Source organism: Octopus sinensis, linkage group LG2, assembly GCF_006345805.1.
Source record: "Octopus sinensis linkage group LG2, ASM634580v1, whole genome shotgun sequence".
Lineage (NCBI taxonomy): Eukaryota > Metazoa > Mollusca > Cephalopoda > Octopoda > Octopodidae > Octopus > Octopus sinensis.
In genome coordinates this window covers 185,418,768-185,444,773 of record NC_042998.1, presented here as the reverse complement: position 1 = coordinate 185,444,773, position 26,006 = coordinate 185,418,768, and the positions used below count along the sequence as shown (strand labels likewise).

At 35.7% G+C, this 26,006-nt stretch overlaps 1 protein-coding gene across 3 annotated transcripts in view; it reads left to right on the top strand.

Annotated features, from left to right (window-relative positions):
* Nucleotides 1–26,006, top strand: part of LOC115230933 (exonuclease mut-7 homolog) — a 43,036-nt gene that overhangs the window by 4,644 nt on the left and 12,386 nt on the right. For all 3 annotated transcript variants that reach the window (XM_029801038.2, XM_036500544.1, XM_036500543.1), the window contains 12 exons: nt 60–151; nt 2,646–2,782; nt 4,812–4,900; nt 5,876–5,949; nt 6,389–6,424; nt 7,200–7,354; nt 10,581–10,755; nt 12,656–12,723; nt 14,041–14,177; nt 15,672–15,775; nt 18,233–18,362; nt 20,774–20,907. In XM_029801038.2, the coding sequence (XP_029656898.1) occupies nt 80–151; nt 2,646–2,782; nt 4,812–4,900; nt 5,876–5,949; nt 6,389–6,424; nt 7,200–7,354; nt 10,581–10,755; nt 12,656–12,723; nt 14,041–14,177; nt 15,672–15,775; nt 18,233–18,362; nt 20,774–20,907 (1,311 nt within the window). In that variant the 5' untranslated portion in view covers nt 60–79. Of the gene's footprint in view, nt 1–59; nt 152–2,645; nt 2,783–4,811; nt 4,901–5,875; nt 5,950–6,388; nt 6,425–7,199; nt 7,355–10,580; nt 10,756–12,655; nt 12,724–14,040; nt 14,178–15,671; nt 15,776–18,232; nt 18,363–20,773; nt 20,908–26,006 lie in introns of those variants that run through there.

The window sequence follows — 26,006 nt, the reverse complement described above, 5'->3', positions numbered from 1 at the left end:
AAGCAATGTTTCAAGAACTCTTATTCCTTTAACTCAGACTAAATTATTATTGTTTTCAGATTTTTATTCTTCCCATAAAATGGCTGCGGAAGTCAATGAAAAGCCAACACATCAGGAAGAAACTTCTTTGTTACCAAGTAGTCTTGAAGAAGTAAGCATTTGATTATATTTTTGTCTATTGTTAAATACTATCTCAAAAATTATTATTTAAAATATATATAGTCATTGTTGTTGGTGTTGTTATCATCATCATCATCATCATCATTGTCATTGTCATTTTACATATACATGATCTGATCAATATGTATCCGGACTGTTACCACAGTAACGAGGCTAAAGCACACAAAGTAAAGCCACTTGGCACAGATTGACCTTGAACTCTGCTGTGCGTGTGCACTAAGTTTTAACGTTCTAGTTCACTTCCACTATTTACAGCAGTGCTTGAAAGGAAGGTGTGTAGCATGTGATCGTCGCATTGACCATGACGGAGAAAGTTGAGCAGAAAATCTGCATCAAATTTTGCCAAAAGCTTGGTGATAGCTACTCAGAGGCCTACACCAAGTTTTCAAAAAGTTTTCATCATTTTCAATGCTAGATCTTATGCAACTGAAACCTGAGTGTCTTTTTGGTCAGCTGAAAGCAGTTTTGCTACCAACTTGGCAGACACGCATCTCATACCCAAATCTTCAGTGATAACGGACTGAACTGAACTGTAACTAATCTGCACATCCTCTGATAACTCACAGATGGTGAGTCAACAATTTCCTCTCACATCTGCAATCTTTTTCTCAGTTCTGCTGGTTGCAGGTCTCCCAGAAGGTTCATCACTATTGACAGTTTTTTCAGCCATCTTGGAAATGTCTGAACCATTCATACACTTGTGTGTCACTCATACAATCCTCTGCATACACTTTCTGCAACTTTGCATAGGCCTCTGAACAGGTATCACCATGACAATTTTTTCTGTCATGGTCAATGCAACAACAACCACATGTTACTTCCAAGCACTGCTGTAAACAAGGGAAGTGAACTAGAACATTAAAACTTAGTGTGAATGCACAACAGAGGTGAAGGTCAATCTGTGCCAAGTAGCTTCACTCTGCGTGCTTTAGCTTCATTATTATGGCAACAGTCCGGATACTTATTGATCAGACCTCATATTTTCCTCATTGACATAGGTTGGCCAGCTCTCAGGAGCCAAAATCACTTCATATTCAGAATTACTGCTCTTCTGGATGGGTTGTTTCTATGACTAGATGTGTTTTCTATCACAAGCAATAGAAACATCATGTCTTTGATAAAACTAAAAGGTCTTCACTCATTCACCCACAACTTTATAGAGTATACTGAGAGCATTTTATCATGGTACCAATATAATTGATATAGTTTTGTATCTTGTAAGGCTAGTCTCTATTTTAAAGGCAAAAGAAAATTTATGAGGCAAATTTAACTGCTATAATGGACAAATCATACAGCTAAAAATCATACAATTCAAATTCAGAAAATAATGATTGCAACTAGTGAAGAGATAGGTTTTCAGTTTTTATGAAATCTAAGATTTCTAAATGGATATTGGGTCTGCAATCTGTTTGAAACATATATTGAGCACTTTTACAAAGGATTTTTCTGACTAAATACTGAGATGTTTTCTTCTTCTTGGATAATGATGATTGTTGCATTGATGATGTTGTTAATCAAGACATTTTTTTTTTTTTAATATCTCTCTCTCTCTCTCTCTTTAGTGCCATGTCCTACATTGTGGCCATGGGCGACCTTTGTAAAGTACCAGTTGAGTACTAGGGCTGATGTAATAAATTTTCCTCCTCCCCTGAAATTACTGGCCTTGTGCCAAAATATGAAACCAATGACAATTGCATCTGGCCCAGCAGCTTTGATGGCAGGATCTTTGGACCCTCATTAGAGTCACGAAAACTAGGCAAAGTTGCTCTTGCATCATGAAATGAGCCACCTGTGTACTCTGTCCATCTATTCCAAATGTCAATCTTCTCAACTAACATCGTATCAGCCTTTGCACTGAAACATCCGGAGTTTGTGCATCCTTACTTTCTCCCAGAGATCTCATTTATCTTCTGATGTACCCTGCATCCTACTGGGAATAGCCTTTCAATTTTTTCACACTGTTCATTCATCCAGGTCTTTTTAGACTCCCTGTACTTGCATTTAATCAGTCTTTCCAGCTCTTCATACTCTTTGGCTTTTCTGTTACTGATTTATGTATATAGATTCATTTATTGGTAACCATCATGTTGTGATCTTTGGTAATGAATATTACTTTATTTTGCTTCATTAAATTGATGTAATTGTATTTCAATGTGACAGTCCCATAAGGGAATTACACCACCGCCATTTAGCCCTAGGAAACATTGACGTTTTCTGTCGGCTTTGACACATAAAGCCAACAGGAAACGTCGATGTTTCCTAGGGCTAAATGGCGGTGGTGTAATAACCATACGGACTGTCACATTGAGTTGACAGTATACGACCACTATACCGCTCCACCACCGCTCATGTCTCTCTGAGACATTTAGAAATTCAATATTTCTAATTGTATTTCAGTTTTATTGTAAATCTGATTTAGCTACTTTGTTAGTCTCAGTTATGTTATTTTATATACTTTTATCCAGAAATGTTTGAATTTTATACTGAAAAACATGTGGGGAAAATTTTGTAAGTTTATGGAGGAAGATATATCAAACAGAGAGAATGTTGTTCGATTCTTCGACAACATGCTTGATGAAGACTTCGAAGCTGATGTTCTCAGGTAATGACCCTTCATATATTCTATATATTTAAATGTATTCACTCATACAGATACAAACAGGCAGCGAGCTGGCAGAAACGTTAGCACGCCGGGCGAAATGCTTAGCAGTATTTCGTCTGCCGTTACGTTCCAAGTTCAAATTCTGCCGAGGTCGACTTTGCCTTTCATCCTTTCGGGGTCAATAAATTAAGTACCAGTTACGCACTGGGGTCGATGTAATCGACTTAATCCCTTTGTCTGTCCTTGTTTGTCCCCTCTATGTTTAGCCCCTTGTGGGCAATAAAGAAGTAACAAACAATATACACAAACATATGATCCCAAATATTTATTTTCCGATTAGAAAATATAGTTTTGAAAGAATCTAGGTTTAGTAAGTATTGATAATTAGCTGTATAATTATAATTTGGTATAATTTTGGTTATGGGGTTATTTGATATTGAGATGGTAATATTGTCTAAATTTCAATGCTGCACCCTTTTGCAGTTGGAATCTCTTTTGCTTAAAATAGTCAGATTAGTATCTTTATTTTTATTTTTAAGATTTGGGAAAGATTCTCGTATTTGTGTTTGTGAATGTGTTCAGCTAAAATTTTAACTTTTCATTGGAACAGTGAAGGAGTACAATAAAACTTAGATTCTTCATCATCATCATTGTCGTTTAATGTCTACTTTCGATGCTGGCATGAGTTGGATGATTTAACTGGGGACTGGCAAGCCAGAAGGCTGCAACAGGCTCCAATCTGATCTGGCAAAGTTTCTACAGCTGGATCCCCTTCCTAACGCCAACAAATCTGAGAGTGTAGTGGGTGCTTTTTATGCGCCACTGGTACGAGGGCCAGTCAGGCAGTACTGGCATTGTTTACACTCAAATTTACACAGTTTACTTGTTCAGAGCAGTAAAATCTCTTATCATAGAGTTATATCAGGGGAAACCAGAGCTGATGGTTGCCATTGACTAACACCTGAAACTATATGAACCTGCTGATAGTTTAGGGTGTTTGTATAGTAGCAGCAGTACTCCTGATTTTTGTAGAGGATCTGAGGAAACCTAACTTTTGTGATGTAGTTTTGGTAATGAGATATATGAGGTTGCCATGAGAATATACATATGGGAGATTTATTGTTGGTTATTAGTTTGACGGTTTCAGCTGTATGTTATTCATGTGTAGAGAGAGTGTTTAATGCAAGACTTTCATTTCCACTTCATCTATTATTTTAGCATCCTTAAAGTCATATAAACAAGGTATCATCATCATCATTGTTTAATGTCCGTTTTCCATGCTAGCATGGGTTGGACGGTTCGACCGGGATCTGGGAAGCCAGAAGGCTGCACCAGGCTCCAGTCTGATCTGGCAGTGTTTCTACAGCTGGATGCCCTTCCTAACGCCAACCACTCCATGAGTGTAGTGGGTGCTTTTTATGTGCCACCGGCACAGGCGCCAGGCGAAGCTGGCAACGGCTACGATTGGTTGGTGCTCTTTTACGTGCCACCAGCACGGAAGCCAGTCAAGGTGGCGCTGGCATCGGCCACGTTCGGATGGTGCTTTTTACGTGCCACCAGCACAGGGATCACAACTACAATTTCCATTGATTTTTGATGTTGATGTACTTGACTCAATAGGTCTCCTCAAGCACAGGGTCGAAATGATGTTTCTTTACTTGCCACCTGGGCAGGAGTCAGTCCAGCGGCACTGGCAACTGCTGGGTGCCAGTCATAGGATTGGTTCAATTTCGATTCCGATTCCGAAATATACAACTCAAATAGTTTTGTACTTCAGCTGTGTGGGCATTTATCTGGGATTTTTTTTACTGTAAACCAATTATAAAATATTTTAACTATTTGGAAAACAATTTGTTCAGTAGATTAGGAAACACAATTGTTTGTAAACAGTATGATATGTTTGTTAAGAACATTGTACATGCATTTTTGAATATACAATAACCAGTTTTCATCTTTTTAGTCTGAGATATTTTCTCTTTTTTTTTTTCTTCACAATCACTAACAAGATTGAATGCTTATTTATTTGTAGGAGACACTCACATTTCCATGGTAGACTTTCTCGAAATATTGTTAAAAAGTGGTTGGGTAAGATTGTAAAACTCTATGAATTTCCTAAAGGTGAGTTAGCTGCCTTATATTTCAGCTTCTACTTAATAAAATTACCACAGTTATAATTTAAAATCATCATCACACCATTGTTATAATCATATGTATTTTAACATTCATCTTTACATACTGGCTAAGTTAGACTGTTCTGTTTTAGACTGTATATTAATTCATCTTTAACTTGTATATTCTTGTCTGAAGCATAAACACCTTCTAGTTTGCTTGGACCACTTCTTTCTCTATTTCTTATGGTCCTTTTTAGCTACAATTACCTTTCACAATCATCTAATCTTCTGGACTATTCTCCCTTCTTTTCTATGAACATTCATGAACTTCAGTCCAACCTGGATCCCGCATATCCCTTTTTACTAACACAATAACTACAAACTTTGTTCCTCCCTGAGGAACCACTCACTCCTTTTCTTTAGTCTGTCTCTATTTCCCAGGTTATTCACTATAGTCTAATTTCACCCTGAAATGTGCTGTCTACTCTACCCTTCATTCACCTTTCCCACCTAGAAATCTATAAGAAGGACTTCTAGTTATTCTTATGAATTCATCTTCTGTCACTGCCACTCTTTGAACTCCTCAGCAACTGTAAAAACCTTTTACTACTGCCTTGAAGTCTTCTATCTTACTTCATCCCTCTTGGTATATTTCAATGATCACAACCCTTCTTGGCTGTCAAACTCCCATACCAGTGTTGTAAGTGTAGGACGAATTCTCTGTTAAGTTCAACTCTCTCTCACTCTACCAATAACTTACTAATATCCCCTTTCTCATCCGTGGTTCCTTTCTCACTTCTAAACCCAGTCATTACCAAACCATCACCATTTCTGCACCTATCAGATTGTCTGACTTCTACCTAATCATAGCTAAATTAATATGTCAAATTTAACATATCTCCTATTTTAGTGTTAATAGCACCTCATAAGATGAGGTGAATATTAAGACTGGGTACTAATGTCATTTTAATTATTTTTCTAGGAATTTGTCCCAACTTGCTATTATCACACAGAATGGGCTTCATTTCATACGTTTCACATTTATACATTAAAAAGGTAATTTCAAAATTTTATTTTTGTTTTATTAACTTGGTGTTCTAAATTATTTTTTTCTTTACAGTTTTTTCCAAATGATTTCTTTTCTTTAATTTGAAGTAAAAATAGCTGAAAGAGTTATCCAGCTGAACAACTTTTCCTTAACCCTTTCGTTACTGTATTTATTTTGAGATGCTCTGTGTTTCTTTCAATTACTTTAAATATAACAAATAATCTAGTAAAATTACTTGGTTATCATTAAGCTAGTGTTAGGAACATAAATTGTAACCAAGGTTTGATGGAAGATTTTAATTCAAACCTTATGAAAACAAGACATTTGTACTCAGAGCCAGAGCCGATTTCAGCCGGGGTGGTAACGAAAGGGTTAAGTCATGTGAAACAATTTTATTAAGTTGTATTCTTCTAATTTACTAAGTGAATTTTATTATTTCAATTCTAGATAACAAGTTATTGCAACTGGAGAGATTTGATTGTGGTAAGTTTTCAATTTTGCATTATTTTTATGTTGTGAATAAGTTAAACTTGTACAAGATTGAGATTATTAAATAACTTCTATTTTTAGCAATAGAGAAATATTTAGTTTAGTAAGTTTTGTGTCAAGTATGTTTCCATACAGAAAATAGGTAATTGTGCAACATTAGAAAGAAACATGATATTGATGCATGATATTTTAGCATTGTTTTTGATGTATTTTAAAAAGTTTACTTCTCAACCTCATGGTTTCAAGTTCAATCCCACTGCATGGCATCTTGGACAAGTGTTTCTTACTATGGTAGAAAAACTTTGTAAGTGGATTTGATAGACAGAAACTGAAAGAAGCCCATTGTATATATATATGCACACACACACACACACAATCACATACACATACCCATGTGTGAGAGTGTGTATGTTTATGTCTCCTTGTCTTGACATCATGTGATAGTTGTAAATGAGCATCACTGTCATACAAGCAGTGTCATTCATTTTCAGTATTCTGCAAAATCATGTTTGGCTATGGGGAAATGTTTTTCTTGCTTGGAAACAAGTGAGGGTTGGCAGTAGGAAGGGAATTCTTCCAAAGAAAAATCTGCCTTAATAAACTCCATCTGACCCACACGAGCATGGGAAAAGTGGATGTTAAACCACTAATAGTGCTGACGTTTGCAGTTGAGATGAAAATTTGTTACTATATTGAGTCTGTAAAATAATTAAAACATGACGATTGTTTCTTTTACTAATTTTAATTGGCTATTTTGTTTCTCTTGCAGTATATTTCTGCAGATTGTATAAGTACACAGAAAAAAGTGGTACAGAAGCTTTGTTTACTAGGGATGATAGAAGAAGCTGCAAGATTTGCCAATGATTTTAACCTTGATGATGAAGATTGGCCCATTGATTTACAACAGGAGCGACAACGTTGTTTGTAGGTTTCTATTATTACAAACTTCCTAAAGGCAATGAGCCGACACAATCATTAGCATGCCTGGGCAAAATGTTTGATGGCATTTCTTCGGGTTTTACATTCTGAGTTCAAATTTCGACCAAGGTTGACTTTGCCTTTCATCATTTCTGGGTTGATGAAATAAATTCCAGTTGAACAAATTTCAGTCCTCATACCTACAGGGTTGTTCAGGCTAAATTTGATAATTTGCATAAAAGGAAAAGAAAACACGATATCCCATCCGTAAATAGAACATTTAAAAAAATCAAAAAATAACAACTAGACACCTATCTCTGCCTCTCTGTCACACTCTAACCTCTCGTCACCTGCCACAAGATCACTTCCATCAATATCCCCTCCCCTCTCAAAGGATCTTTGTGTTGCAAGTTACTTGGTGACCCTGTTGGTGCTGGTGCCACATAAAAAAGCATCCAGTCCACACTATAAAGAGGTTGGCATCTGGAAGGGCATCCAGCTGCAAAAACCATGCCAAAACTGACCTTGCTTCTGCTGGTGCCACATAAAAAGCACTCAGTCCACACTGTAAAGAGGTTGGGTTGGGAAGGGCATCCAGCAGTAAAAACCATGCCAAAACAAACACTGAAGCCTAGTTCAATCTTTTGTCAAACTGTCCAACCCATGCCAGCATGGAAAGCGGATGTTAAATGATAATTATGGTTGGGAGATAACAGTTTACTCAAAGTAGTCGCCCCGGCTTTCACCATTGCTTCAAGACAGCTCTGGAAGCTGGTGCATGCATTCCTCATAGTGTCCCTGGGAAGTATCTTCAAACACCTTCTTGATCTTGGCCATCACCTCAGCCTTGGTGTTGCACACAAAGTGATTAGTGTCTTTCTCAACTGTGCTCTACTTGTAGTAATCCATAGGTTTACAATTTAGGTATTCAGGAGGCCAAAAATTCAAACTGGTGAAGTCGTAGAATTTTTCTGACAACCACTTCTGACTTTTTGGGGGGGGGGGGGATGACAAGGAGATGAATCCTGCTGCCACACATATAGTCTTCCAGCAGCAACCCTCTCCAACCTAGGATTGACCACAGTCTCCAGCAGCTTTACATAGCCATCTGAATTGAGCCTATACTGTTGTTCAAAGATGTGGGGATGAATTCTGGTATATAGATGCAGTCAGAGCACCTGCTATGACTTTGTAGTCTTTGTTTGGCGTTAGGAAGGGCATCCAGCTTTAGAAACTCTGCCAGATCAGATTGGAGTCTGGTTCGCCAGTCCTCAGTGAAATCGTCCAACCCATGCTAGCATGGAAAGCGGACGTTAAATGATGATGATGTTGCAACTGTCTTTGTCATGTTTTACAGTCTTTACAGTGTTCTCAGAGCATTAAGTAGCTGTCATGATGTTGACATTTTGATACCCTGTATGAATCATCATGATACAAGTCACTCTTTTCCCAATAGTCAGATGACTTCCAGTCTTTCATGTCATCTAACTTTTCCTCTACTACAGCCTTAATCCTTATGCTCTCCAACACAGTTGACTCTTCACCAATATATCAAGCTGTTCCTGAAAAAAGGAAACATAAAACAAATATCAAATTTAGCCTGAAAACCCTGTATTGTAGAAAGAAAAGAAATTAATACTTAGTTCTTAATGAAACAATATGCATGGTTTTAATTGCTTATAATTCTTCAGTAGCCACTTAACTATTTCTCAGATTATTACTACATTCAACATAATATTAATGTTTTTATGAAAAATTCTCTTTTGCAGATAATGGTATATAGTATTGATTAATGTATTACTGGCATTTATTTTTATTTATATCAGAGAAGTGGAAGGTTAAGTTAATTTTGATTATGATATTTCCTCTTTGACATTATTTTTCCTAAAATTAATCTGCTAAAATTTCGTAACAAATCTATAGTTTTTATCCATAATTCATTCCTTGGGGAAAACCATTAAAGAATTGAATATACCAAATTTAGTAACAAATGACTAAAGCACCATCCGATTGTGGCCATTGCCAGCCTCGTCTGGCACCTGTGCAGGTGGCACGTAAAAAGCACCCACTACACTCACGGAGTGGTTGGCGTTAGGAAGGGCATCCAGCCGTAGAAACACTGCCAAATCTGACTGGGCCTGATGAAGCCTTCCGGCTTCACAGACCCCAGTTAAACCGTCCAACCCATGCTAGCATGGAAAACGGACGTTAAACGATGATAATGATGATGATAAGAGTGTCTGACAGAAAGCCTCACAGTATTTGTTTTGTCACAGAACTTTGAGTTCAAATCCTGCTGAAGTCGACTTTGCCTTTTGTCATCTTTTTGGAATCAATAACAAAAAAATACTAATTCAGGGTGATAGTGGTTTAGGGGAACTATTAGAATGTCAGAGTAGATGCCTTGCAATATGTGTTCTAAGTTCAAATCCTGCCACGACCCACTTGGTTAGCAGGCTTAATCCTTTGCCTGGTTTAACACTATCATCTGATGCTTTGAGTGCCTCCAGTTTAAGGATACTGTCCCCTTTTCCACTAGTCTCAGGGGTCCTGTGAAGGAACATGGATATTTCTTTCCCTCCTGACTGAAAGATAAAAATAAAATTCGTTTAAAACATGTAGTCTTGCTAATTTCAATAATGGAAATATTCCTTAAGTTCTTTGTAAAACAGTATGGAGTCAGCACAGTTTCTGGTTCATAAACACTGTCCAAAATGTTTATTTCATATCAAGAATGTATGTTTTGAACATTGATATAGTGATTTTTTTTTAGTTTTCATGCCATGCCATGGTGTTAAGATAACTGTGAAAAAATGCCTCTATCCATGTTGGCTGATATAGATATATGAATCAATAAGGGGCCTTCTATGTAAGTTGTTCAACTTGCTATGATAGTAATCAGATTTTACTTATGTGAAGTGCTGCATATTCTACATTGTCTACAAGATTTAACACACTAAAATTCAGTGCTAGCATACTGATCAGGGTTAAGAGTATATAAATGACGAGTTGATCAATAGTTTATTGTTCTGAATTTGGCATTTGCCTTCTTTCAGATAAAATATATATCTGTGGTAAGCTAGGAGTTAACTAGATCATAACTGTTTTGTTAAACGATATAATTAATTAAGTGATCACAATTGTTTGCAACTATTCACCAACAATAACTATAATTAAGTTTTATGTGGTTATACTAATTAATTTGTTAAAACAGCTGAAATTTCTTTTTCAGGAATGAACCACTACAAGTCACAGAAGATGATCTTTTATGGAGTACAGATGATGAAGAAAGTGATGAAGTTGAAGATTCCACCCATCCATACTATTATTTTCCACACCCACGACCAAAGATTTTGATGATAAAGAATAAAGAAAAGTTTCAACACTGTATAGAACATTTATCTCACGTGAGTTCACCACCACATCACTAATACTACCACTGTCACCAACATCGTCAATTTTCTCCTTTTCTGTGTTTGCAATGGGTCTTCCATAGCTCTATGTCACCCCATGTTGTCCTTTGTCATCTCTTTTATGAGAACCAACCACTTGAAATCAATTTCTATCACTTCTTTCTGTGTCTTCCTTGACCTTCCTTTTCTGCATGTTCCTTCCACTCGAATTGCTTAAAACCTCATTACTTGACTGTCATCCTACATACACGTCACATATCTGTACCAATAATGTCTTCCCTCAAGCACACTACATCTGAATTTTCTCGTACCTAATTTTCTCTCAACTTATTTGTGCTCTGTTGTTCATGTAAACTAACATTATATTCTAGTGTATTGTACTTGCTTCATATTTTTCCCAACTTTCCTTAATATTTAGTGCCCATGTTTGCTATTATATTGCATTGTACTTTATATACAAAGCCAGCCTCGCCTGGCCTCCATGCCGGTGGCATGTAAAAAGCACCATCCGATCGTGGCCATTGCCAGCCTCGTCTGGCACGTAAAAAGCACACTCACGGAGTGGTTGGTGTTAGGAAGGGCATCCAGCTGTAGAAACACTGCCAGATCAGACTGGGCCTGGTGCAGCCTTCTGGCTTCCCAGATCCCAGTTGAACCGTCCAACCTATGCTAGCATGGAAAGCGGACGTTAAACGATGATGATGATGATGATGATACAAGCATCATACAATCTGCACTGCACATGACGAGAGAATCTTTCTGCTGCTTGTAGAGAAAATAACTCCCTGAACCTTTCACTCTATACTTATTCTGAGTGCTATGCTTTCAGCACATCCTCCTTTGCTAATTATGTCACCTAGATCATGCATACTATTAGTTACTTCTACAAAGCCTTTCAGAACATTTGAAAGAATTTATTTGACAAGCACTATTATTGCTAACTACCCCTGCGCATCTATTTGATACAAAGTCTTTCTTCTTTATTGATCTGCCTGTGATCCTACAGTGCACCTATAGTTTGCATTTGGTACACAGTACAGAGTTCTTACATCATTCTACATTTTCAGCATGCCATTTCCTTGTTGGTTGTAACATCCTAGCTTCTTCCCTGCTTACACCTTTTTCTTTGCTAGGTTTACTTTGATCATCTAGATTCTAGGCTTTACTTCTATGTTTGGAATTTCTTCTCTAAATATTTGACAGATTCATGTATGAGATCTTGGTCATTGGTATACAGGAGTTTTCATGGTCAGACAGTCAGGAGGTTGCATGGCTTTCACAAGTTGGTCCTCTATATTAAGATTTCTTAGCAACCATCAGACTACAGAGCATAATATCAAGCTTTTCTTAGGCTGACGAATGTTAGGTATAAAAGCCAATTCTTAGCTAAGAGCTTCTTTAAAATGATTAGAGCCATCCATTGTAATTTAAATTCAAAAACCTTTTGTTATGTTCCAAACTATCTAAATGATGAAAAACTAAATTATTTTACAAAGTTCTTATAAATTTATTGAAACAATTACAATATATTTCATTAGAACCATGGTCATGAAAGGGTCAGTATTCCATTCAAATTTTATCAGGTGCTCCATTTTCCCTTATTCACAGTTATCAAAGTAATATAGTAGGGAGATCATCCATGCTATACTTTTTGTACTCTCATCTGAATTTCTGTCAAAATTCATGTTATCATTGTGTGTGTGTAGCTAACATTAAACTAGCATACTTTGGAGCATTTTATTCTGAGTCTTTATGTCAAGGAGGACTTAACCATTCAATAAAACAGTACTCCAGCATTGCTACAGTTGAGAAAATGAAGCCAGTAAAAGAATAATGAACTTCTGAAAAACTCTTTTGATATAAAAATTCAATTTGATTTTCAATTTCATTCCAGCCTGGCTCCATTGTTGGTGTTGATCTAGAATGGCAAACTTTATTTAATTCAGAAACTAACCGAGATAGGTAAGACATGGTAACCATCAACCCATTTTTGTAATTTTAAATTTTATAATAAGGTCTTCAGTAATTTGACAGTTTTTTGTTTATTTACTTTTGACAAGATTAACATGTTATTAATATAGGTTCTAAATAACTTGGTATTTTATGTATGTTGGTGCAAGTAATTTGATTGTAATGTCAGCCGCTAAAATTTGAAATGGAAGTGGTTTGTATTTTCATTTAGCTAGATTAAATTAAAAGTAAACTAGAAGCTTTTTAGTAAACTTTGTGCGAAATTTAGTGTAACCCTTTTGCAGACCATAGTCATGGCTGATGCTGGTCTCACATAACAATTACCTGTGCTGGTAGCATGTAAAAAGCACCCTTCAAATGTTGGGTCTTACGGAGGTGATAAGTGCCCAAGAGCTTTGGTAATATACCATGCTCAAACATGGTATAATGCCAAAGGTCTTGTCAAGCCAAGTGAAATCATAGTTGTGGCCAATGCCAGTGGCACCTATCTCCTTTCAGTTAATTCACCATTTTATTCACAAGGCTGTCATTATACTTCATATTGTTGATGATTTTTAATTCACTCTTCATATCAGGGTTAAAAGAATAGCAGATGTGTGATGAAAGTGTTAGACTAATAAGATTAAATGGATTCAAATCATTGTAAGGCACCATATTTAATTTACTATCTTTAATTATTGGTCTCTGTAGGATTTAAAGCTTAGACATTTATTAGATGTTAGATTTAAATCACATTATAAATTTACACTGAGAAAAAAATGTACTTTACTTGCCTTAAATTATTTAACTAGATACCATTATTTAATTAGATACCATTAAAAGTCAGCAGTTATTGTTTGCATGTAAAGGTATTTAGGAATAAAATATTTATGAAAATTACGGAGATGTACTTGCTTAGCAAGTGATTTGATCCGAGATCGTGTGCTGAAACGAAAACAATTGCAGCGTGGAAGGTGTTTGTAAGCCATTTAAGAAACACACAAAAGCCGTTCGATTCACTTCAACATTTAAGTTTAATTTGTCAAAATATTTTTGTCACTTTAAGACCGCGACCTGTTCACTGACAAAAATCCGACGAAAATATTTTGACAAATTAAACTTAAATGTTGAAGTGAATCGAACAGCTTTTGTGTGTTTCTTAAATGGTTTACAAACACCTGCAATTGTTTATTTATGAAAAATTATATGCAGATATGCAAAAACAAGAATATACGTAATCCTATTCAATATAGAGTAACAATTTTCTTAAATAAGATATTTTGTTTTGTTTTCCATTGCCATATAATTTCTTGCTTTTGTTCATTTTAGTATTGCACTCATACAACTTGCACTGCTTGAGTGCATCTACATTGTTGACGTGATAACACTGGCACAAATTCTTTCCAAAGATGACTGGACACACTTTTTTAACAAAATTTTCAATAGTAAAACCGTTGTAAAATTAGGTAGGTGTATTTTTTTCTTAATTTATTTATATATATATATATATATATATATTTTTACTTGTTTCAGTCATTTTGACTGCAGCCATGCTGGAGCACTGCCTTTAATCGAGCAACTCGACCCCGGAACTTATACTTTGTAAGCCCTGTACTTATTCTATCGGTCTCTTTTGCCGAACCGCTAAGTGACGGGGACATAAACACACCAGCATCGGTTGTCAAGCAATGCTAGGAGGACAAACACACACACACACATATATATACACATATATACGACGGGCTTCTTTCAGTTTCCGTCTACCAAATCCACTCACAAGGCATTGGTCGGCCCGAGGCTATAGCAGAAGGCACTTGCCCAAGATGCCACGCAGTGGGACTGAACCCGGAACCATGTGGTTGGTAAGCAAGCTACTTACCACACAGCCACTCCTGCGCCTATATGTTCAAGAGACAATTTTTATCTCTTTCCCTCCCATGTTCTAAATCATTTTTTTGGCTCCTGAAACACTTTAAATAAATTGTTTCTTCCAAAAGGTCTTGGTAGCATTTGGCCTTAGAGCTTTTAACCATCACAGTATGTCAGATTTACAATTTCTTTGTTATTTAATTTACAGTGAAGTGGACTGGGAAAAGAGGAGTTTTTGAATATCCCTAATCAGTCATACCTGAGTACATTTATAGTTTAAAATATTTGACCAAATCTAATCAATATGTTATCAGTGGTCAGTTGCAAGCTGTCTTTAGATCTGAAACTTAAAGTATATGAATTTCATCGTAAATATACAAAATAGTTTGGTGCAAAGACTTGGCTGCTGCATTAAAGCAGTTCAGTAACATAAATGTTCCTTCATTGGCTCATTCAGCCTTAGCATTTTATCATTTATTAGCAGTATCACCCGGTGTTGCTTGGGTTTGATTCGACCCTTTAGAATTGGAATTTTTGAAAATTTTGGATTATGCAACTTGTTATTCTCTTCAAGTGAACATTTTTCCAGTTGAAATACACCGAAAAATGGTGACACAGCAGTCAAAAATCGTAAAACATAGGGATTTTCATAGAAAAAAAGCACCTTTTTGATGTAAATAATTTTTGGTGTTAAGATGGTCCGATTTGAATTTTATCTTCAACAGAAGGGAAAACAAGCCTTCTTCTATCATACTCTCAGTTTTGGTCAACTTGTGCTGCAGGGTCTCGAAGGAGATAGTGTTAGTTGAAGGCTACCAAACCTGCCACACACAGACAACTTCAACTTTATATATATAGATATTTGATTCTTCATTGGCTGTGACTCTTTTATTACTGTTGATATTTTAAATATATTTTATGATTGTCAAAGAATAGAAGTAAGCTATTGACAATCCAAGTCTGCAATCAGATTTCAATTTCCATTTGCTTTATTGCATCTTTAAGAAATGTGTGTCATATTTCTCTGTTAACCTCTTGTGCTTGTTGCTTGAAACTAATATCTTTAACTTCTTAAATTTTGATTCTTTCAGGTTACAGTTTCACACAAGATTTAAATATCATTGCAGTCACATTCCCATTCATTGATACAAAAGAATTCTCCAACATCATTGATCTTCAGACAACAGTTAAAAAGGTATTACCATTTTCATATTATGTGTAAAGATGATAGAGATAATTAAAACTGTAGAGTGCTGGGCTAACTATTGTACTATTTGTAATGTCTTCCTTAATTGTTCTGATTTCAAATGCCTGGTTAACTTTGACTTTCAACCATTTAAGATTCAATTAAATAAGTACCAGTAATACACTGAAATCATTTAAATTTACAATACCTTTTCCCTACAAAAATTAGTCTTGTGACAATGAGAAAAAAAATTAACTTGTATGTATGTGTATAAACAAAATGGCCAGGTGCAGAAGTGCACGTATTTTTTTACCGAGATGTTGGAAGAAGGCACCAGTTTATTTTTAAAAGATAAGTTAGAAATAATTGTAGTAAGAAGCTTGCTTCCCAATCACATGGTTCCGGGTTCAGTGTCTTCTACTATAGCCTTGGGCCGACCAAAGCCTTGTGAGTGGATTTGGTAGACAAAATCTGAAAGAAGCCCATTGTGTGTGTGTCTTTGTGTCTGTGTTTGTTTTTCCCAACATCGCTTGATAACCGGTGTTGGTGTATTTACGTCCCTGTAATTTAGCAGTTTGGCAAAAGAGTCCAATAAAATATGTACTGGGACTTAAAAAAATAAAGTCCTGGGGTCAAATTGTTTGACAAAAACTCTTCAAGGTGGTGCTCCAGCATGGCTGCAGTCAAATGACTGAAACAAATAAATGAATATCATACACTGAGGCATACTTTTGTGTTTCTATCTGCAGAATATGTACTGTAATGTTGAACTAAATTCTTGGTGAACTGTATCTCTGAACAAGTGCTTACCTCTGGTGCTACTGTATGCTGCCACTGTTCCTACAAATGTTGTAACATTGCAAATACTATTGCTTTACACAGAGAATTAAAGAACTTTTGATTGCTTGTTGATACAACAGCTGGAGTTGAGATGAGGATTCTGTTATATAATGTCTGAGCGAATAATTTTCCATGGAAACTGTTTTTAGTCTTTTATTTGTTTCAGTCATTAGAGTATGGTAGTGCTAGGGTATTGTGTTGAAGGGTTTAGTCAATAAAATCAACTCTGGCACCTATTTTTAAGCCTAGTACTTATTCTATCAGTCTCTTTTGCTTGACCACTAAGTTACAGGGTCACAAACAAACCAACACCAGTTGTGAAGCACTGAGAAGCACAAACATCACAGTGAGCTTTCTTTTACACAGTTTCCATCTATCAAATTTGCTCATGAGGCATTATTTGGCTAAGGTCTATTGAAGAAGGCACTTGCCCAAGGTACCTATCAGTGATATCAAACCCAAAAGCATGTCGTTGAATGACTCAGAAATAAACTTCTTAACTGCATAGTTATTAATGATTTCAAATAAATCAAGCAATGCTTTCTAGTAAATCTGAAAATGTCTTCTGGTTGTTGTTCGATGTCATTTGTTTACCATGCATCTGAGCCTAAAGCAATTTATACAGTGAAACAAAATTTTTATTTCTTTTTTGTCATTGGTCAGTGGTCAGTAAGTGTTTTTCCTATTTGCTTCTATCTAGAAATCAAAGAAAATGATTGCTATTCCCTTCAAACTTTGCTTTTGAGACCTCGACATCAATGTTTTGAAACTGATCTATTTTCCATTACATTTCTCTGCCAAATCAAGATTGGAGCCTGATGCAGCCATCTGGTTCGCCAGCCCTCAGTCAAAATCGTCCAACCCATGCTAGCATGGAAAGCGGACGTTAAACGATGATGATGATAATGATGATTTCAGACAGACTCAGCACTGAGTTACTGAAGCAGAAATATCATTATAGCAAATATTCTGCTTAATACCATAGATTTGCTTGTCAATTGCTTGACCTCAACCACTTGAGCATGTCCCTTAGTGGCTGATGATATGTGCATCTCTGATCATGAACAGAAGTATTGGGGGAGCATCACAGCCATGTGTTGAGAGGGATTCTTTAGCATTTGAATAAATATAGCAAAAGCAAAGTTTGAAAGAAATATTAGCCATTGTCATACTTTCAAGGAGTAAGTAAATAGGAAATAACAGTTGCTATGCAAGGACAAAAATCATGATACACAGTGTTATAAGTAATTGTTTTCTAAAATGGGCATTTTAAGGGAGTAATATTGTTGATTTAAATGACCTCAGTACTTGAGAGGTGCGCATTTTATAATTTTCAGACAAATGAAAGTTAAACTTAAATCTGATGGAATTTGCACTCAGGGTATAAAGAGATATACTTACATAAAGCCATACATTTAATCAGTTACTGAGCAATTACTTTGTATATTAATTATTACTTCACTTCAATTTTATATTTAATGTCTTTGTGAATAGGTAATATTTAAACATCACAACTTCAATTCTCTTAAAATAATCTTTTGCATAAAATTGTTTGTTTAAAAATTGTTTTTTTTTTTTTTTCATTTTTCATTTTTATTTCCATCAAATTCCATTCAAATTGTGAAGTCCTCAAACGTTAAACATAAAGGCCTTAGCGGACTAGTAGAACAGCATTTTAGTCGACCTCTAAATAAAGCATATCAAATTTCTTGTTGGGAAAGGCGACCTCTTCGAAAATGTCAAGTTATCTATGCAGGTATGTAATAATAACTTGTTGAAACAAATAGTCTTAACCCTTTCGTTACCAACCCGGCTGAAACCGGCTCTGGCTCTTTAGTATGAATGTCTTGTTTTCAGAAGTTTTGAATTAAAATCTTCCGCCAAATCTTATATGCAATTTATGTTCCTAACACTAGCTTAATGATAACAAAGTTATTTTACTAAATTCTTTGTTACATTTAAAATAATTGAAAGAAACACAGAGCATCTCAACAGAAATATGGTAACAAAAGGGTTAAATAACTTCTTGAAGATATTAGTAGTAATAATAACAATGTACGCTCACACACATGCAGATAATGAAGGTCTATGTTTCAATCATGTGATCTGCTAGAAAGCACAATGAAATGTCATTCTATCTTTAAAGCAGATGCTTTGACAATCCTATATACATTATGTTTGAATGAAAGGTAAAGTGGTGAAGTTAATGACGCTTTTGTTCGATATGGTTGAACAAAATCAGCAACACGTATTTAGAAAGTGTATCATTAAAGCTGTGGCATAGTGTTATGGATATTAATCTGTTTAGCATTTTATTTCCTCATTTCCTCTTCTTTATAAATTTTAGATTTGGTGCATCTTTGAATACACAATCTACTCAGATTATTATCTTTTCAGATTCTAGTGTGAAATCATAATATAGATTTAAAGTTATAAAAATATCTATATTCTCTGGCTCTGCCTGTTTCTTTCTCTCTCACTCTCTCTATCTATTTATCTAGCTTTGTGTGTGTGTGTGTGTATCAATCCCACTACATGCCACTTTGAGCATCTTCTACTACAGCCTCGGGCTAATTAATGTCCTGTAGGTAGATTTCATGGATGAAACTTAAGAGAAGTCAGTTGTATATATAAACCTCTGTGTGTGTGTATGTGTGTGCACACACATAGAGAGGTCTGTATGTGTGTATGTTTGTATCTCTTTGATTTGATATCTCGCAAGAGTTGTAAACAAGTGTCATTATCATACAAACAGTGTTCCTTTATTTCCCATCTCTTGTGAAAACATGTCTGGCTATGGGAAAGTATTACCTTGTTTGTAAACAAGTGAGGGTTAATGGCAGGAAGGTCATCCCGCTGTAGAAAGTGTGCCTTAGGAAATCTAGTCTGACCCATGAAATCATAGAAAACTGGATTATAAAACAATGATGATGTTGATATATGTATGTGTATATGTGTGTCATCATCATCATCATCATTTAACGTCTGCTTTCCATGCTAGCATGGTTGGACGATTTGACTGAGGTCTGGCGAACCATACTCCAATCTGATCTGGCAGAGTTTCTACTGCTGGATGCCCTTCCTAACGCCAACCACTCCGAGAGTGTAGTGGGTGCTTTTACATGCCACCAGCATGAGGGCCAGTTTGGTGATGCTGGCAACGGCCACGTCCAAATGGTGCTTTTTACGTGCCACCTGCGTGTGTGTGTATATTTGTACACACACTCGCACACATATAGTAAGCTTAATTTTGATGACTTTAACATTCTATAGAAACCCTTTTAGAAAACCTAACATGGATTGATTCTGAATGTACTGAAATTGTACTGTAAGAGCATGTCTTCAAATCTACATTAATCAATATTCATATTGGTCACATCTTTATGATGAGAAGATTGAAGTCAACAAACTTCAGTGCTTTCTGGTATGTTGATAATAGAAATGAAACAAGGCCACCATGTAATTATTTTTATCATTACTCATGTCTATATGGGAACTTGAACTCAGAACAGCAATAATCAAGCAATTGTTTATTATTATGTAACATTATATATAGGTACAGACATAGGTGTATGGTTAAGAAGTTTGCTTCCCATTCAACCACATGGTTCTGGGTTCAGTCCCACTGTGTGGAACTTCAGGCAAGTGTTTTCTACTATAGCCCTGAGCTAACGAAACTTAACTTTCTGAGTGGATTTGGTAGACAGAAAACTGATAGAAGCCTATTGTGTGTTTGCGTGTGTGTACTTATCTTGGCAAAGCCTGATGATGTAAATGAGCATCACTGTTATACAAGCAGCAGCATTCATTTCCAGTATCCTGTAAAAACATGTCTGCTTGAAAACAAGTAATGGTTGGTGACAGGAAGGGCATCTGGTCATAGAAACTTTATCCAACCCATGCGAGCATGGAAAAATGGATGTTAAAATGATGATAATGTTTGAGAATTGCTGTTGATCGCACTGAGATATACTGACTTTGGTCATCTTAGACTTCACTGCAAATATTGATCAGCTGTTAGTTGGGTTTTCTTAAATTGAAATTCACTTTTGATTATATATATATAATTACATTGATTAATATCTGAGGGATTGAAAATATTAGACATTTGTTTTTGTTATTCACTTCCATTTTTCATTGAACTGTTTGAATGGTTCATCATTGCAGCATTAGATGCCTATGTGTTGTTGCAGCTCCATAAAGTTAATCTAAACAACGGTGAAGAATCATCCGACCCATCATCAGTTAGCTTGAGTGATGATTCAACCACAATACCTTGTGACTGTGATGAGACTAAAGAGGTAACTAAAATACGTTGTTAAATTATGCCTACTATTTTTGCTAGCAAAAATGTGTTGAATGTTTCTATACTGTATTTACTAGTGAATGTGTGCTAAGTGTTTGTCTATGTTTACATTATATATATATAATATAAATTAGAGAAAAACCACTATTATGGAATTCAAACAATGACAGACATAAACCAAACCATAAAGAAAAAATAAAATATATTATAAAACACATATCTAGATCACAAAAAGTATATAATAATAAATAAACAGTATATAATAAGTAAAAAGACTACGTATGTTTCATGGCTATTACTTCAATGTGAATTACAATTAAATTTAAATTTAATCCAATATATATATATATATATATATATATATATCCTTAATGGTATGATGGTGAAAAAGTCAATCAATTATTTAAGTTCTAGTTTTAAAATAAGATAGTTGAAAATGTTTAAGTTTAAACTTATAGGATGACAGAAATAATTAATTTGAAATTTATGATAGATTGTATAACATGCTAGGAAACATAATATTGGAGGGAGAGTGAAGATTAACAACCAGGAACAGCAGCATATTGATCAGCCCTTAGCCTGACTTTGTTCTCACTACAACCTTTTGGCACCAATAATTTACATGTGGTACTTAGTACAGAGCTCTTACTTATTTTCCACTTATTGAGCACAACCGCTCCCAAGTGTTAAGTTAAGTCCTGACTAAAATTTTAGTCCTCACTAAGTTTCTGCTAAGGTCTTCCAATTCTATATTTTGCTTCAACATTTAGAATTTTTTTTCTTTAAATCTTCAAGATTTAAGAACTAGATCATCAGTATACAAGACTTCCTATGGACTTGGTTTTAAATCCCTGTGCTAATACCTGGAGAACAACAATAAACAGTTTGCATGGGAGGAGAGACTGAAGATTGAGCTTTAGTAGACACCTACTAGCATGTTAAGTTGTTGAACTCAATGCTGTTCTCACCTTGCTGATAGCTTGACTTGCATTATTCTCACAAGTCATCCATCTACATCTATTTTCTGAATGACTGCTAGACAACAAAAGGTATCTGTTTGTCAGAGGCCTTCTCCAGGTCAGTAGTGAATGTTAGATATAGTGGCTTGCTCTCAGCTCAAGTTTAGGACATCAGCTACAAACCCAGACTGCATGTCTTTATGACAGTTGATGATACTACGACCATATCAATCATTGGAAATTCAAACCTTTTGTACTACCTGATTGATTATATGAGTGATAAGTGCATATACTGCTTTGCTAGATATTTTTGGCATATTAATGAGTTCAAGTTACTTTCTCTGCTTTCATATCCTTAATGGCGCTTGTAACTCTATAGCTGTCTTCTTCAAAACTTGCTCCCTCTATATTTTCTACTTGCAGTGGACTCTATTTCTTCTTTGCATTTTCCTTAATCAGCAATCTATTGCAGTAGCATTTCCATGTCTTATTCTTTTCGGCATCACTGAGGGCATGTGCACCACTCTCATTCTGTACACACCTTTTCCCAATAACATCTTGATTCACAATTTTTAAACCTCAAACTCATACCTGAAATCTAGTGTCCCTTCATACTACCTGATATTGTTTGTTGCTGCCTCCTTCCAATCTTTATAAGACTTATTTTAGCTATTATAAATTCTATCTAATGTACTGTTTTGTCCCCTGTCTTGGTTAAACCTTGTTTCACCCACACTTCTTGTAGGTAGGCATGCAGCAGATTGTCACATAGAAACTCCCAGTTGACCTCTATGCTATAAGTCTCTTGTTCCCTCTTTCTTATGATATACCTCAACTAGTACTTCTTTGAACATTTGGTTAAGGGTTCTTTCAGCTTCCATACCTTCCTTTTCCAGATTGACTGTGTTGCTGAATCCATCTAGCACTTACACTGATGTCACTAATCATTAATCTATATTGAGTGGTATATTCTTCACTGGGGAAAGACTTAGTATTCACAACCAGCTGTCTATCCATTTCCTGGTGAGTATGAAGTCTAACTGGCTTGCATGTTCACTTGATTAATTAATGATCAGGTGGCAGGCAGGTTTCCTGAAGTTAGTATTGCAAATGATTAGGTTGTTTGCATCACAGAAATCAAAGTAATTTGATTTCCTTCTTCATTCTGTGCACTATATCCATAGTCCCCATGTATACTATTAGAGTAGCCAACATGTCCATTTAAGTCACCAACTATGATAATGAGGTTGCTGTCATTTGTTGTCAAAATAGCCTGCAAGTTGACCTCATCTCCCAGGCTTCATTTGAGTGCATATACAGAGATCCCTTGCTGTCATGTTGCCTATGACTAGTCTGCACTTAATTGTTCTGCCACATATTCTGACTGCTTCAATTACTCTACCTGTTCGTTTCTCTGCCAACAGTATGCCTACTCTACTCAGCCCAATGCTGTCACTCATCCAGAAGAATTTGTACCTGTGTTCGTTAACGATGAGGAGTCTGGCTGAAGCTACCCTCCATCTTACCTCTTGCCTCTACTTTAACATCTCTACAATTTTACCAGCCCTACCTTTCATCATGCCAATGTTGATGGTGAGAGCATCAAAGCTTTACACCTGACAGGAAGAAGAAAGTTTCCAGTGCTGGGGTGGGTTGTTTGATGTCTGTTTTCTTCATCTGAAACGAGGCGAATTGGTGTGATTGTTTGATAGTCAAGGGGCTCTCAGTTGTGGCCAGATGTTTCCACCTAACCACCCCACTTCTATGGGCAGCACTAGCATGGTGAGTGTCAGTCCTATGTACACAATTAAGGTTTTTCTTTGTATTTGTGACTGTCATGATTTTGGCATGGTTTTTTTTTTGGCTGAATGCCCTTTCCTATTGCCATTACAGCATGGACTGGGTGCATTTTATTGTGCCACTAGCTCTTGAGAGGTTGTCTGCCAGAACTCTAGGATACCCTGTACAGTGTGTTGTTATTCAGATTTACTGCTCTTATACAGGTTGCATTTGCTGCAACTTTCACAATCCACATCTTTGTACAGATTTTAAAAATTCAGTTTCTGCTCTTCTAAATGGGTTAATTTCACTGTAGCTGACATTATAGATCTCAAGGCATTCTGCTTAAGACTTCACAGATAACCACATAGAAGCTCCTTCATTGCTATATGTTATCAGAATAGTTAGAATAATTGGAATAGTGGCAACCAGTCATATTAAAATGGGGAGGTTGGATAGGTGAGACCCCCACTATACTACTGGGCAAATATGTTTGCTAGCTAGATGAGACAAAAAAAAATCTATTAGTCAAAATATTTTATGAAATATGCTGAATTTTTACTTCAAACTGTATATTCTAACAATTAACAACAAACATTTATTTACTAAATGTCAAATTATATTATCTCTCAGTTATGTACATTTCCAAGTTTTTCATTATCAAGCCATTCATCTGTCTTATGACTGAAAAATAGCTGTGTTGTAAAGTTTATCAAGAACCATCTGTGATGCAATTGAATAATTCTAAGAAGATATAAATAATACAATCCTTCTGAATAGCTATGTAATAGATTTTTTGAAAAAATATAACAATAAGCATGTATTAAAAAAATTTATTTTTCCTGATTTGCTTAAAGTCAATTTGCAAAACATTATGATTGTTACATAAATTACAATATCCAAGGAAACTATTGGTGGTTTGTGTTTGTAAAAATTATACAGTGAAGTTCATGAGTAAGAGTATGTTTGTATACTGGAAAAGAAGGGGTAGCTGACATTTCAGGGGTGATTCTTTGTCTTTTCAAATGGAAAATTTTCCCATCTTTTTTCTCAGATGAAGTGTCAGTCCCAGAAGATCAGATTCCTTTTCTCCCCGTAAAATATGAAACTTATCCAGACTCATGAAACTCCATTATAAATCAGACCATGCCAAATTTTCCTATTTTGCTAATGATATTAACTCTGGGGAAAATAGCAAAGCTGAACTCTAATAATTTATTATCAGACTGGAAAAAAGCATTAAGAGCATTTGGAATAGAACTTGGTAGAGATTGGATAAAAATCCATTATCTGTGCATACTGTCGACAAGGAAGGTATGGAAGCTGATAGAACGACAAGTTGAAAAAGAAAACTTGTAATATTTGCATCTACATTGATTAGAAATATCTTTAAAAGAAATAATTAAGTTTGGCCTAGCTACATCTATAATCACCAGATCAAGTACCATTTTAAAAACTTCGTCATCATCATCATCATTTAATGTCCGCTTTCCATGCTAGCATGGGTTGGACGATTTGACTGAGGACTGGTAAACCAGATGGCTGCACCAGGCTCCAATCTGATCTGGCAGAGTTTCTACAGCCAGATGCCCTTCCTAACGCCAACCACTCTGAGAGTGTAGTGGGTGCTTTTTACGTGCTACCGGCACGAGGGCCAGTCTGGCAGTACTGGCAACGGCCACGCTCGAAATGGTGTTTTTTACGCGCCACCTGCACAGAAGTCAATCCAGCGGCACTGGCAATGACCTCGCTAGAATGTTTTGTTGCCAGTACCGCTGTCAGTCTTTTAATTTTTTATGCTTCTGTTGAGTTTTTGTTTTGGACAATTTTACTGTCATATTATTAAGCTGAACTTTTTATGATTGTGTTATTGTTGTATTTTTATTCATACTTTTTGTGTCTAATTGCACGTACACTACCTGTGGACAAACACTTGTTTACAGGTAGAAACTGAGAGGGTCTTGTTATTTTGCAAAAGTATCATTTTAGTCGCTTCTCATAATCAGTGCTTTTTACACATTTTACTTTCATCTTTCACATGCCATATATGCCCAAAGCATTATTGCATTCATGTGTTAGTTGGCTAGCTAGCATAACCACTCTTCATAGTAACAGCTGTTTAAAAATACTACAAGAGCAGAATCACAATGGATCTGTTAAATATAGCTAATGTTTTTAAAGTGTTTTCTGTATTGCTATTGTGAATTTGATGTTTTGAAGTTGTGAAAAGTTGGTGTTGCAATTTTGTTGATAGCTTAATATTGTTTCTCTGTTGTTTATTTTTTTATATTTTTGCATTTAGCTCATTGCACAGTACTAGCTGTGTTTTGGTAGACTTTGTTACTAGCAACATATG